General features: G+C 38.9%; 3 protein-coding genes across 3 annotated transcripts; 2 read left to right on the top strand and 1 right to left on the bottom strand.

Annotated features, from left to right (window-relative positions):
* The first annotated feature begins 456 nt into the window (after positions 1-456).
* Positions 457-2,568, top strand: LOC110746686 (Galactose mutarotase-like superfamily protein). Its single transcript, XM_021946929.2, has 5 exons — positions 457-676; positions 806-855; positions 1,187-1,313; positions 1,611-1,715; positions 1,809-2,568. Exons 1-5 carry the CDS (start codon positions 562-564, stop codon positions 2,429-2,431), a joined length of 1,020 nt encoding a protein of 339 aa, XP_021802621.2. The 5' UTR covers positions 457-561; the 3' UTR covers positions 2,432-2,568.
* Positions 2,569-4,324: 1,756 nt separating this feature from the next.
* Positions 4,325-7,439, bottom strand: LOC110745677 (Vacuolar protein sorting-associated protein 26). Its single transcript, XM_021945798.2, has 11 exons — positions 7,289-7,439; positions 7,117-7,209; positions 6,799-6,863; positions 6,427-6,481; positions 6,082-6,171; positions 5,848-5,932; positions 5,627-5,722; positions 5,301-5,485; positions 5,130-5,218; positions 4,732-4,831; positions 4,325-4,655 (listed from the first exon to the last, which is right to left on the bottom strand). The coding sequence occupies exons 1-11, from the start codon at positions 7,337-7,339 to the stop codon at positions 4,611-4,613; spliced, it is 954 nt and encodes a 317-aa protein (XP_021801490.1). The 5' UTR covers positions 7,340-7,439; the 3' UTR covers positions 4,325-4,610.
* Positions 7,440-7,531: 92 nt separating this feature from the next.
* On the top strand, positions 7,532-11,565 carry EBS5 (HCP-like superfamily protein). Its single transcript, XM_021945789.2, has 6 exons — positions 7,532-8,200; positions 8,320-8,811; positions 9,082-9,297; positions 9,544-9,867; positions 9,983-10,225; positions 11,069-11,565. Exons 1-6 carry the CDS (start codon positions 7,646-7,648, stop codon positions 11,288-11,290), a joined length of 2,052 nt encoding a protein of 683 aa, XP_021801481.2. The 5' UTR covers positions 7,532-7,645; the 3' UTR covers positions 11,291-11,565.
* Positions 11,566-12,001: the final 436 nt, after the last annotated feature.

Here is a 12,001-nt window from a genome sequence, read left to right as displayed (position 1 = left end):
GAAGTATGGGATTTACAACTGAGGAGAGAGAATTCTCCAGGTATCATGTTTTCTGGGTCACTCTTATTTCTGTGTACTTGGCTCCTGGGAGAATATGGACGCAGGGACTGTACGGACGACGATTGAGACGCCATTGCAGGAGTTGGAGTTCTCCTGAGGTCAGGTTTTGGCAGTTGGGTTTCCCTCGGATACTGACTCAAACAAAACGCACAGCAGTAGAGAAATTTGATAAAACCAAATGATGTGCTCCAGTGGCAAATATTTTTCACATACGACAAAGGACCTTGGGGAAAATTTGCGAATACGAAGAATGTACAAAGTCGTTTCTACCCTACTAGGCGACAAAATAAGTAAGGGCATCTATGACATTTCAATTTGATAGGAGATTGACAGATAGAGAACAGGATGAACTAGGAACCATGTTGGCAACATATCTGGGAGAGATGACGTCACCCCACCACCACAACTTAAAAGGAGGAGAACGGTAAGCATCAGAATTCAAAAACGTCTCGATCTCTCTCTCTCTCTCTCTCACTCTGTTACGCTCTAGTCTTGGCAACAATGGCAGATCAGAACCAGAAAGCAGAAATCTTTGAGCTGAACAATGGGACCATGCGTGTCTTCATCACTAACTATGGCTGCACCATCACCTCCTTATCTGTTCCTGGAAAAGATGGTATCTAAAGAGATTTCCTTTTTCTGTCGATCTGTCTGCTGTTTTAGATAGGCAGTTTCATTGTATAGTATTTGTGGTCATCTGAGAAAATGTTGCTGATGTTTGGATTGGTTGGTGTGAATTTTGAAGGAAAATTGGCTGATGTTGTTCTTGGATTCGACTCAGTTGACCCGTATATGGTAAATTTTATTCCCTTTTTTCTGCCAACCCGTTTGATTTTTCTTCCTGTTGTTTGTGATATCGTGCAAAAATTGATTCTTTGTGTGTTGATCAGCTGTTTTCATAGTAAAGCAAGAGAATTATTTGTTAAAGTTGTCAATTTGGTGAACCAAGAATGAAGGAATTTGGAGATTTAATGTGAATGCTATCCAATGTCTTTTTTCTCTGTTGAGGGATCAGTTGTTGGGATTGAACTGTTAGAATTTTACATTTGGAATGGGAATGATGAGCTTTTGTACTTGTGTTTTAATATGTATTTTCCTTTTGAAATGCCATCGCTTGTGTGATCAGCAAGGGCTTGCTCCTTATTTTGGCTGCATTGTGGGTCGGGTCGCAAATAGAATCAAAGATGGAAAATTTACACTCAACGGAACTGACTACTCTTTGCCTGTTAACAGACCTCCAAACAGTCTCCATGGTATGGATTTGTCCAGTTTTTCATTTTCAAGGCCTTTGTTGCTATCGACTTTTTCTGTTTATTTTCGATTTGCCTAAATTTGCTGCTAAATTTATGTTGTTTGAATCATATCATAGACAATACAAATACTTTCCTTCATTCACTTTCTTGAAGAATGCAGGGGATATGGTGTTTAGAAGACGAGTCTGATTGGCATTTGATTGTGATTAATGATCTATTCTATTGTTGCCCTTGCTGATATTTGCACAACTGAATTCACGTGGTATACATCCTGCTGATTTTTTGTCCTCTCGTTAGGTGGTCACAAGGGGTATGATAAGCAGATATGGGAGGTAGCAGAACATAAAAAAGGCGATAATGGATCCATCACTTTTAAGTATCATAGTCGTGATGGGGAGGAAGGTTCTCTCTCTCTCTCTCTCTCTCTCTCTCTCTCTCTCTCTCTCTCTCTCTCTTTTATTTTTATTTTTATTTTTATTTGTTGCCTTGCAATAGGTTACCCAGGTAATCTTTCTTTGACTGCAACTTATACGCTTACTTCAACGACATCGATGAGACTTGACATGGAAGCAGTACCTGAGACCAAGCCCACCCCAGTCAGTTTAGCTCAGCACACCTACTGGAACTTAGCTGGCCATAACTCGGGGAACATACTCGACCATGCAATTCAAATCTGGGCAAACCATGTTACCCCTGTGGATGAAAACACAGTCCCAACAGGTGAAATCAAGCCAGTTAAAGGCACACCCTTTGATTTCACCGCTCAGAAGAGGATCGGTGTGTCCATCCATGAGGTCGGTATAGGGTATGACCACAACTATGTGCTGGACTGTGGGGAAGAGAAAGAAGGCCTGAAACATGCTGCAAGAGTGAGGGACCCATCCAGCTCAAGGGTCCTTAACCTATGGAGCAATGCCCCCGGGATGCAGTTTTACACTGGAAATTATGTCAATGGGGTTGTTGGCAAAGGAGGCGCTGTCTATGGAAAGCATGCCGGGCTCTGTTTGGAGACACAGGGGTTTCCAAATGCAATAAACACACCAAACTTCCCGTCCATTGTGGTTCAACCTGGCGAGAAGTACAGACACAGCATGTTGTTTGAGTTTTCAGTTGAATAAGTGTAAGTAATTCTGTTGAACTCTATTGAGGAGCAGATATCTGAATATGGTTGACATTTGGTTTGCTCACTGCCTACAAGTGTTTAGAGCCTGGATGAAATCGTAATAAATGATGAGATGCTTTGCTTATGTTAGAATTATTCTTTGTGAAGGACCTTTATTTTATTTTATTAACTCCTTCCTTGTTTGAGCTTATTTGAAATTTCAGTTCCTTGAACATTTTGATCAGTTTGGTACACCTATTTTCAAACGTATCAGCAACTACAATCCATTTCAGAAGGCAGTTTATTCCCCTTAAATAATTCTAACAATAATATAAACTAGTAGAAGTAATTTGCAATAAAATATTTGCGGCAGAATGATGCTTTAGCTTTCAACAGCATCCCAAAGTGAACTGCTAAAATTTAGCAACCAAAGCTGAAGATTTCAAAAGTAAATCTCTATTTTTATACTGCAAAAGTAAATTCTTATACAAGCAATTTTATACTATGAAATTCAACATTCTTTGATCCACAAGATGTTGGTGGATCCTTATTTTTTGTTCTTGTTTTTATGGGTTTAACTCATATTATTTCTTATAAATAAAATCCGTTTTTTATTCTTTCCTAATGGGCTAAGAGCTGGAAATCATTATAATGGCAGTTATTTGAAAGAATTTATATTCTCATTACCCAATATTACTTCTATTAGTAAAATAATTGAAGAAATAAGTCTAGAGCAATGGACTAAAGTGGTATTTTAGCCCAAAGCCCTACAATAATATGGCAAAATTGTATATGTAAATCGTATAGCCGCGCGGCTATACTATTTAAAAAGAAAAAAGAAAAAACGTACAAACGCGAGGCTATAATCTTTGTATATTCGAATAGTTTAGAGGTATAGCCGGTCGGCTATACTCTGTACATGTATTCAACTTTGAAAGTATAGCCGAGCGGCCTTACACCTTAAAAAATAAAAAATAAAAAATAAAAACCGTCTAGCCGTGCGGCTGTACTCTTTACATATATTCGAATATTTTAAAAACGTATAGCCGTGCGACTATACTCTTCAATAATAAAAAAATACAAAACGTATAGCCGTGCGGCAATACGCTTTACCAACATTCAACTATTTTAAAAGTATAGCCACGCGACTATACGAGTTGAATATATGTGACTATTTTGACAGTATAGCAGCCCGGCTATACTCTCTTTAAAAAAAATAATAATAACCAATGTATAGCCGCGCGGCTATAAGCTTAAAAAATAATAAAAGAGTATAGCCGCGCGGCTATACGGTTTACATATATTCGGCTGTTCTAAACGGCTATACTCTTTAAAAAAAATTAAAAATAAAACAACAGTATAGCCGCACGGCTATACGTTTTACATATAGTCAACTATTTTAAAAGTATAGCCGTGCGGCAATACGCTTCAAATGGACATTTTAGAAAGTAAATTATTATACAAGCTATTTCATACTTTGAAATTCAACATTCTTTGATCCACAAAATGTTGGTGGATCCCTATTTATTGTTGTTGTATTTATGGGTTTAACCCGTATTATTTTTTACAAATAAAATATATTTTTTATTCTTGCCCAATGGGCTAAAAGCTGGAAATCATTATAATTGGAGGTATCGGAAAGAATTTATATTCTCATTCCCCAATATCGCTTGTATAAATAAAATAATTGAAGAAATAAGTCTAGTGCTATGGGCTAAAGTGGTATTTTAGCCCTGAGCCCCAAAATAATATGTCAAAAATTGTATATTCAAATATTTTAAAAGTATAGACACGGTACTGTACTTTTAAAATATTCGAATATATTTAAAGAGTATAACCGCGCGGCGGTACCCATTAAAAATTAAAAAAATAACAGTATAGCTTCGTGTGCATAGCCCTAGGTTTCAAATTAACAAAAAGGCTTATCTATGATAAATATTTCCATGTCAGAACGTATTTTGTTTTAAGTTATGATGTTTTTTTTAATGATCCATTCACATGCTTCCATATTTTGAAGGTTTCAAATGTGTTCATGTTCTTGTACTTTTCACGAGGCCTAGAGACACCTAGGAAGTCCTCTAACAAGATAGGCCCAATATGGGAAGGAGGAGCAAAATGACCAGCAAAGCATATGTTGCAGCTCCGTTCTTCTCCCTGTAATGGGTTTGACTGCCTATATCCTACTCGCCTTCCTCTCACCTTGTTCGAACAAGTTCAAGCGGTAAACTTTCCATTGCAAGCTAAAATTCAGAATGCAACGAGAATCAGATAGGAGAATATCTATCAGTTTCAGTAAAAAGCTGAAACGATGCTTACCCATAGTCTGGGAGTTGTAGGATCAGATTTTGAATGCACTTTCGCTACATCTGATTGAAATGTTATGACTACGGCAACTTTAAATTCTATTGAAAATGGACTGCACAAAAAGTTAACAAAGGAGTGAGTTGACGTGAACAAACTACACTTTTGATGCTTAAATGGCGCAACCACACAAACAGAGCAGATTTAGCATATCATATAGTTGCACAATGCAGTGGTTCGTATGCAGTACAAATAGTTCTTGGGTTCTCATGAACTACTAAAAAACTTAAATTAATGAACATCCCAACGGCCAATGATCATGAAATCATGTGATGTGACATTCAACAGTATAAAACGGATGTTCAAATGTCTAGCTTGAGGTGCAATGCAAATCATCTAGTTGGGGAACTTACCCAGCTAAGACGGTAGGACAAGTCAAAAGACGGGGAAGTATAACATAAATGGGTAGAGTCATATTACGGCAGACATCTCCATCTGCCATCTGATATATCAAGAGGAAGCCTAAAAAAATGTTAGTGACAAGTTGAGTTGAATACGTTAATGAGATGAGAAAGGGTGCATGCCTGTGTAGTCTGAATCAGAGACTGTTCAGTTACTATTTTCTCCCCAAGAAGGATTGACTCTACACGAAGCAAGTGCATGTCAATCGAACAAATTGGAACTGCAGACGCTTCTACAGTTAGTTCACCAACAATGGGATCTGATAAACAACATTGAGTGGACATTTTCCCAATAACCCGGAATCCACCTATTTCAGCAATACCAATCATAAGTTGATCATGTCATGACACATTCAACATCTTCCAAAAAGAAATTAGATGTTAAATGGAACACATAGTTTCTATATGGTACATTTTTTTTCATAGGCATGCGAAGGAAAGAAGCAAACCTGACTTTAGTTCAGGAAGTAGCGGATGCCTTTGAGTATCCTGAGTAAGGTAAAAGATAACCATCTCCGGAGAAACTGGTCGCTCAAGAAGATCAGCTAAAAGACAAAATATCATCGAAGCATTAACTTTAATTGAAGTATTTAAGTGAAATTACAAAGAAAAGGTAAAACCATTTAGTACCTGTAAATATATTACATACAAAAGTGCATTCAAAACCTACCTTTATCACTTTCAACTATGAACTCCATTGTTGTAGATAATGATTTATGCAGGTATCCTCTCGATATATCTACAGTTAATAAATACTATGGAACATTTTATTAATCATCAGGTTTCAGATAAATATGAAAATAAAATGCATTACCAAGGTGGGAATTTGGAATTGATACCAATGATTCTCAAGTCAGAGTGTGAACCACTGAACATTTTCACTTTTAAAGATAAAAATATGCACCTGAATGTTAATATTTGCTCCATGGAAGGTCTCATAGAACCTTTCCAGGTTCTTTTCTCCCGGCTGCTTGATATTCATGGAAAATGGAATCTGCCACAAACACGAAATATAATTTGCAAATTCACCTCCAACTAAACAAAAGGAAATGATGCAAGTTTTACTAAGATAAAAGCAGCTATGAATGCACAACGGGATTTATATTGTGACTTGAAATATGAAAGAGGCCATGGCTGTCAAATTTACTACTGGTACCATACATTGTTGGAATATCATAGTGATTCAAGGTTTAACATCTTTTCTTCCAAGTTTAAAACAACTGTTAAAATTGAATTACTTCGAAGATACCTCTGATGTGCCTGAAGCAATCTTTCCAGAAGGTCTAACCTCAATAATTTTATTCCTGTTTCCAAGTAAGTAAAACAAATCAGTTGTGGAAAACCTCATCCGAGGCAAAGAGGACAAACACATAAGAACCCAATCCCTTCGTAATTAGAAACAAGATATTGGATTATTTTTACCACAATTGCAATAGTGTAACTCAAGGTTAATAAATGGGGCTGCAATTACACAAATCTACCAAAATCAAATGCAGCATAATAGTTACGGAGTTCAATTTCTGCCAATTACAATACTTTACAAGGCAAGAAAATTGAAAATTGAAAATTTAAATCCAAGAACCAGCAAACAATGTCCAAAAGCTATGAAAATCGCACTCACACAATGGAAATAGGCTTGGCGACACCAACCAAAGTCTCGATAACTCCCGCCGATCCTCCACGAACCTGTAGAAAACAATAATAGTAATCATGAACCAGAAACAGCAGAAGGACCTTGCCACCTATTCGGCTACTTAAAAAATGCAATTTATCAAATCAGTTTTGTTTAGTTCTGTAATTGATCTCAGTTTTCGCTTCATTCTGAAACATTCAGTAATAAAAGATACGATTTTTAGGAAGAAAAACAATATATAAAAAAATTGAAGAGTTTGTTTTTCATTGATTTTATCGGGAACTAAACAGAGGGGAAAATTCGAACCTGCAAGTTGACAGATCCGTTAACAGCGAGGCGAATTCCATAGTGGGAGATTGAAGAAGAAGACCTCACTATGATTTTACCCTCAACAACTTCCTGAAATTCCATCTCATCATCATCTTCATCATATATTTGTTGTATAATTAGAAACACACAAGAGAGAGAGAGCAGTTACAGAAGGGCGATAGACGCGATTAATTCGTGAAAGTTTGAGCTCTATCGACATTGTTAACGACGCAGAACAGAGCAGGTTGCAGGAGCTCAGCAAGTCAGCAGCTATGGTGGTGACTATACTCTTCTATAATCTATACACATATACACGCACGCAATTGTACGTCTGCTTACGTGGCAAGAATTGATTGGCAAAATGACTGCATTCTACGTGGCAAGTAGCAACCGAAACAAATTTTACAACTAACGCCCATCCCAACATTACCCCTCTCTCTAAGCTTAACGTTGTTTCCCAAATTCCCAATCATCTTCCTCCTCCGCCTTCTTCTTCATCTTCTCCGTTCTGTTATTTGGCAAAGCAATGAATTTTGCAACTCGGAAACTCATCTTCGCTCTCCTGATTGTCTCTCTCTACCCTCTCTCTCTCTTCGCTCGGCCATATGTCCTCGTCCTCTCTCAAGACGACCTCTTAAACACCCCCACTTCGCCCGACGACTCACCGCCCGCCGACTCGACTCAAAATGACTCGCCCGAGTGGGATGAGTTCGGCGACTCCGGCTCCCCACAGTCCGAGGAGGAGCTCGACCCGGGTTCCTGGCGCCCCATCTTCGAGCCCGACCCCTTTAGGCCCGACCCGACCAACAACCCGGACGAACGCTACTACTCCACCGTATCCAAATTAATCAAGTCCGTCAGCTCCGGCGACACGACGCTCATGGACGACGCCGTTTCGGAGATCGAGGAATCAGCTTCCCGCGGTCTCCCTCACGCGCGGTCCGTGCTCGGGTTTCTGTACGCTACGGGCCAGATGAGGAAGCAGAACAAAGCCAAGGCCTTCACGTACCACTACTTCGCTTCCGAGGGTGGTAACATGCAGTCGAAGATGGCTCTCGCTTATACTTACTTTAGGCAAGATGTATGGAAACCCTGGCTGGCTCTTCAAATTTTAGCGATCTGTGTTTGGTTGCAGCTATAAAAAGGAGGAAATTCAAGGATTGATTTTGTTGTTGCCTTTGTCTTTTGTTTGGTTTGCAGATGTTTGATAAAGCAGTGAAGCTTTACTCGGAATTAGCCGAGGCAGCAGTGAATAGCTTCCTAATTTCGAAGGACTCGCCGGTGATCGAGCCAGTGAGGATCCACAATGGAGCTGAGGAGAACAAGGAGGCGTTGAGGAAGAGCAGAGGCGAAGAAGATGAGGACTTTCAGATTTTGGAGTACCAAGCTCAGAAGGGAAACTCTGCGGCAATGTATAAGATTGGTCTCTTTTACTATTTTGGTCTGAGAGGGTTGAGGCGTGACCATGCCAAGGCGTTGTCGTGGTTTTTGAAGGCGTTGGAGAAGGGAGAGCCTCGGGCGATGGAGCTGCTTGGGGAGATTTATGCTAGAGGAGCTGGGGTTGAGAGGAATTACACCAAGGCTCTGGAGTGGCTTACACTCGCAGCCAAACAGGAGCTTTATTCAGCCTATAACGGGATGGGCTATTTGTATGTTAAAGGATATGGGGTGGAGAAGAAGAACTACACCAAAGTAAGAATACACCTGGGCTCTATCTCTATCTCTACCTGTATTTATAAGCTTTATGCGTTCTTATATTTTGAAAACTATGTTATGTTACTGATTGTTGTTACCTTTATCATTTTTTATAAACGATCACCTGGGAATAAAATTCCACATTGCTAGTCGTAATAGTTTCCCAGAGCGTAGTTTTCCTATGAAAGTTCCTTCCAATACATTGATAGGTTGTTTCATTCATTCATATGTTACATCTAATCCTTTTCATCATCCTTTTAATCACAGGCAAAAGAGTATTTTGAGAAGGCTGCTGAGAATGAAGACGCAGGGGGGCACTATAACCTAGGAGTAATGTATCTCAAAGGGATTGGGGTAAAGAGAGATGTGAAAATTGCATGTAAATACTTTATAGTGGCTGCTAATGCTGGTCAACCCAAGGCATTCTACCAGCTGGGAAAGATGTTTCATACTGGAGTTGGGCTTAAGAAAAATCTTCCCAGGGTAAACTCACAGTTATTTTCTCTTAAATTAGTTTGGTTTGTTTTTAGCTTTCCATGTCCTTTCTTTTTCCCCTAAAGAACAAAATATGCAATAGAAGAGATTTGAGAAGATTTATTTTATTTTCTTCTACTATTTGTGGAAATGAAAAAGTGATTTGTCATTTAATTTTAAGTAAATGATCTTAAGATGCACCAACACACATGCACTGATAATTCCAATTCATAATTAAGATTTAATTCGTTTCAGGCCACTGTATTGTACAAACTAGTTGCAGAAAGGGGACCATGGAACTCCTTGTCCAGATGGGCACTAGAATCATACTTAAAAGGGGACATGGGCAAGGCATTCTTCTTGTATTCAAGGATGGCTGAGTTAGGCTATGAGGTAGCGCAAAGTAACGCTGCATGGATTCTTGACAAATATGGAGAACGTAGCATGTGCATAGGAGAATCCGGTTTCTGCACGGATGCAGAAAGGCATCAGCGTGCTCATTCATTGTGGTGGCAAGCATCTGAGCAGGGTAATGAACATGCTGCTTTGCTGATTGGGGATGCATATTACTATGGTCAGGTAGGTGTCTCAGGATGAAATATGTTTGTCACTACTCTATCTTCAGGATCTATCATTAGAGTTACGCAGCTTGATCTCTCCTTGACTGTTTTTCTTTTCCTTCTTCCTTTCTTAGGGTACTGAGAGAGATTATGAACGTGCGGCAGAGGCTTACAAGCATGCCAGGACCCAGTCTAATGCACAAGCCATGTTCAACCTTGGTTACATGCATGAGCATGGACAAGGGCTGCCTTTGGATCTTCATCTCGCGAAGCGTTACTATGATCAAGCTCTAGAGATTGATCCAGCAGCAAAGTTGCCTGTCACATTAGCCCTTACAAGCTTATGGATACGAAAAAATTATGCCGATGGTTTCCTGGTTAGTTCTTGTTGATTATCCTTACTGCCTTTTCAAATAATAGTTATAGTAATCACTAATCAGTGGTATCGTGCAATTTTTCAATCTTGAATAGTGTTAAAGTGTCTCAAAGTGCAGCATTTTCCTTATGGCTGCTGGACCTAGCTTCTTTCTAATGCTATTAATAGTGTTATCTGCCAGTTCAAATAGTTCTTAAAATGTGGAAGACTTTTCTGATTCTTACTCCTGCAGACAGTTCTTCCAACACCCACTGGGAGTTAAGTGGGTATATTCCTTGATTGATCAAGGTTATTATAGTTGGATCAGCATGATATTGCTTCTGGTTATTATCATCTCCAAACTAAAACCCGGACTCCTTTTTTTTTTTTTTTTTCATTTTTAATTATCAAAGGAAAAAGATCCTGGTCCCTGTGTGGAAAATATATGGTACTAAATTGACATACATGGAAAGTAGAATGACTTTTTGAAACATTTTCTTTTGGGGAATACTGTATTTTACCAGTAAAGTTGATTATTTCTTCAAAAAGATTATTTGTTGATAAAGTATTAGGAAGTTTAAGAATCAACCATGCTGAATTGTTTGGCTACCGTGTGCCCAAGTTTTCATGCAAAGTGCTTCAATTGACAAAATGCTGATTAGTGAGTTAGTGAAATTAAGGTTGCTCATAGTCCTTTACAGTTTGAATTGTAAATCCCTGTTAATATGCAATATCCTTGTAAAAAGTTATCCCCTTGAAATGCATGCTTGATTTGTAGGTCCATGATGGATGAGCATTGATGTAAATCCGTTCTCTGAATCTTCATTCATTCGTTTTCTTTTTCTCCATTTGGGTCTATATGCAGGTCCATGTGATCGATTCATTGCCTGAAGTTTATCCCAAGGTGGAAGAATGGGTAGATAATGTGCTTCTAGAGGAAGGAAATGCGACAATATTGACTCTTTTTGTTTGTCTCCTCACTGTCCTATATCTTCGTGAGCGACAACGCAGGCATGCTGTTGCTGCTCCCGGTGGGATGGCTGTGCCACACCACCCGAATGAGCATGTTGCACCAGCACCCTTATAGTTTTGTTGGCAATGGTGGTCTTCAGGAACTACAAGGCTCTTTTTGCTGTTCCGTCTATTACAAACAAATATTTTCCTCTAGAATGCATATGTACAGGTATCTGATGCTCCTCAAATTATTTGGAAAAAAAGCTTTTGTTGTTTGGCACAAATTGTACAATAGACATAGAGAGACTCGCGCAAGTAGAAAATAACAATGCTTTTGCCTCACATATAAAAAACCATGTATCGCTTCTAAATTTCAGTTAGAGGTATGACTCTCGGCGTTGTTCTGCAGCAGGCTAGAATTCAGTAGATTCATTTTGCGTTAGTTTTCGTTACTTCATAATTTCCGTTGTTGGAGGTAGAACTCTCTTTTCGGTGTGCATCTCTTTTCACTTTAATAAAATCCTTTACCCAAAAAAAATAGATACATTTAAATCAAAGAGAACATGGCTTGAATTGTGAAAATATATGGTGGTTTGTGGAGGCTGAAACTCTGGTATGACCTCTTCATAAGTTTTGTGGACCATCAATTTTGAAGCCAAATTTGGAGTGTGGTATGTTGAAAAATAGTCGGCCCAAAAACAAATATATACTGAAGAGCACATTAAAAATTCCAGCTCAAAACCATCTATAACACTCGGCCAGGCAATCTCACAGCCCAAGCAAAAGATCAGAGTCAGGCTGGCCCATCAGAGCTGGGCCATTTTCACAGGGCTGGACATACTTG

Source organism: Prunus avium, chromosome 5 (genome assembly GCF_965620075.1).
Source record: "Prunus avium chromosome 5, drPruAviu1.hap1.1, whole genome shotgun sequence".
NCBI classification, from domain to species: domain Eukaryota; kingdom Viridiplantae; phylum Streptophyta; class Magnoliopsida; order Rosales; family Rosaceae; genus Prunus; species Prunus avium.
This window is presented reverse-complemented; position numbering and strand designations above follow the sequence as displayed.

Excerpts from the sequence above, each read along its gene's own strand:
- EBS5 (XM_021945789.2), top strand. The coding sequence starts at position 7,646 with ATGAATTTTGCAACTCGGAAACTCATCTTCGCTCTCCTGATTGTCTCT. Across the intron at positions 8,812-9,081 it reads AGAAGAAGAACTACACCAAA|GCAAAAGAGTATTTTGAGAA; the intron begins GTAAGAATACAC and ends TTTTAATCACAG. Across the intron at positions 9,868-9,982 it reads ATGCATATTACTATGGTCAG|GGTACTGAGAGAGATTATGA; the intron begins GTAGGTGTCTCA and ends TTCCTTTCTTAG.
- LOC110745677 (XM_021945798.2), bottom strand. The coding sequence starts at position 7,339 with ATGTCGATAGAGCTCAAACTTTCACGAATTAATCGCGTCTATCGCCCT. Across the intron at positions 7,210-7,288 it reads ATCGCGTCTATCGCCCTTCT|GAAGTTGTTGAGGGTAAAAT; the intron begins GTAACTGCTCTC and ends ATGGAATTTCAG. Across the intron at positions 5,723-5,847 it reads CATAGTTGAAAGTGATAAAG|CTGATCTTCTTGAGCGACCA; the intron begins GTAGGTTTTGAA and ends TTTGTCTTTTAG.
- LOC110746686 (XM_021946929.2), top strand. The coding sequence starts at position 562 with ATGGCAGATCAGAACCAGAAAGCAGAAATCTTTGAGCTGAACAATGGG. Across the intron at positions 677-805 it reads ATCTGTTCCTGGAAAAGATG|GAAAATTGGCTGATGTTGTT; the intron begins GTATCTAAAGAG and ends TGAATTTTGAAG. Across the intron at positions 1,314-1,610 it reads ACCTCCAAACAGTCTCCATG|GTGGTCACAAGGGGTATGAT; the intron begins GTATGGATTTGT and ends TCCTCTCGTTAG.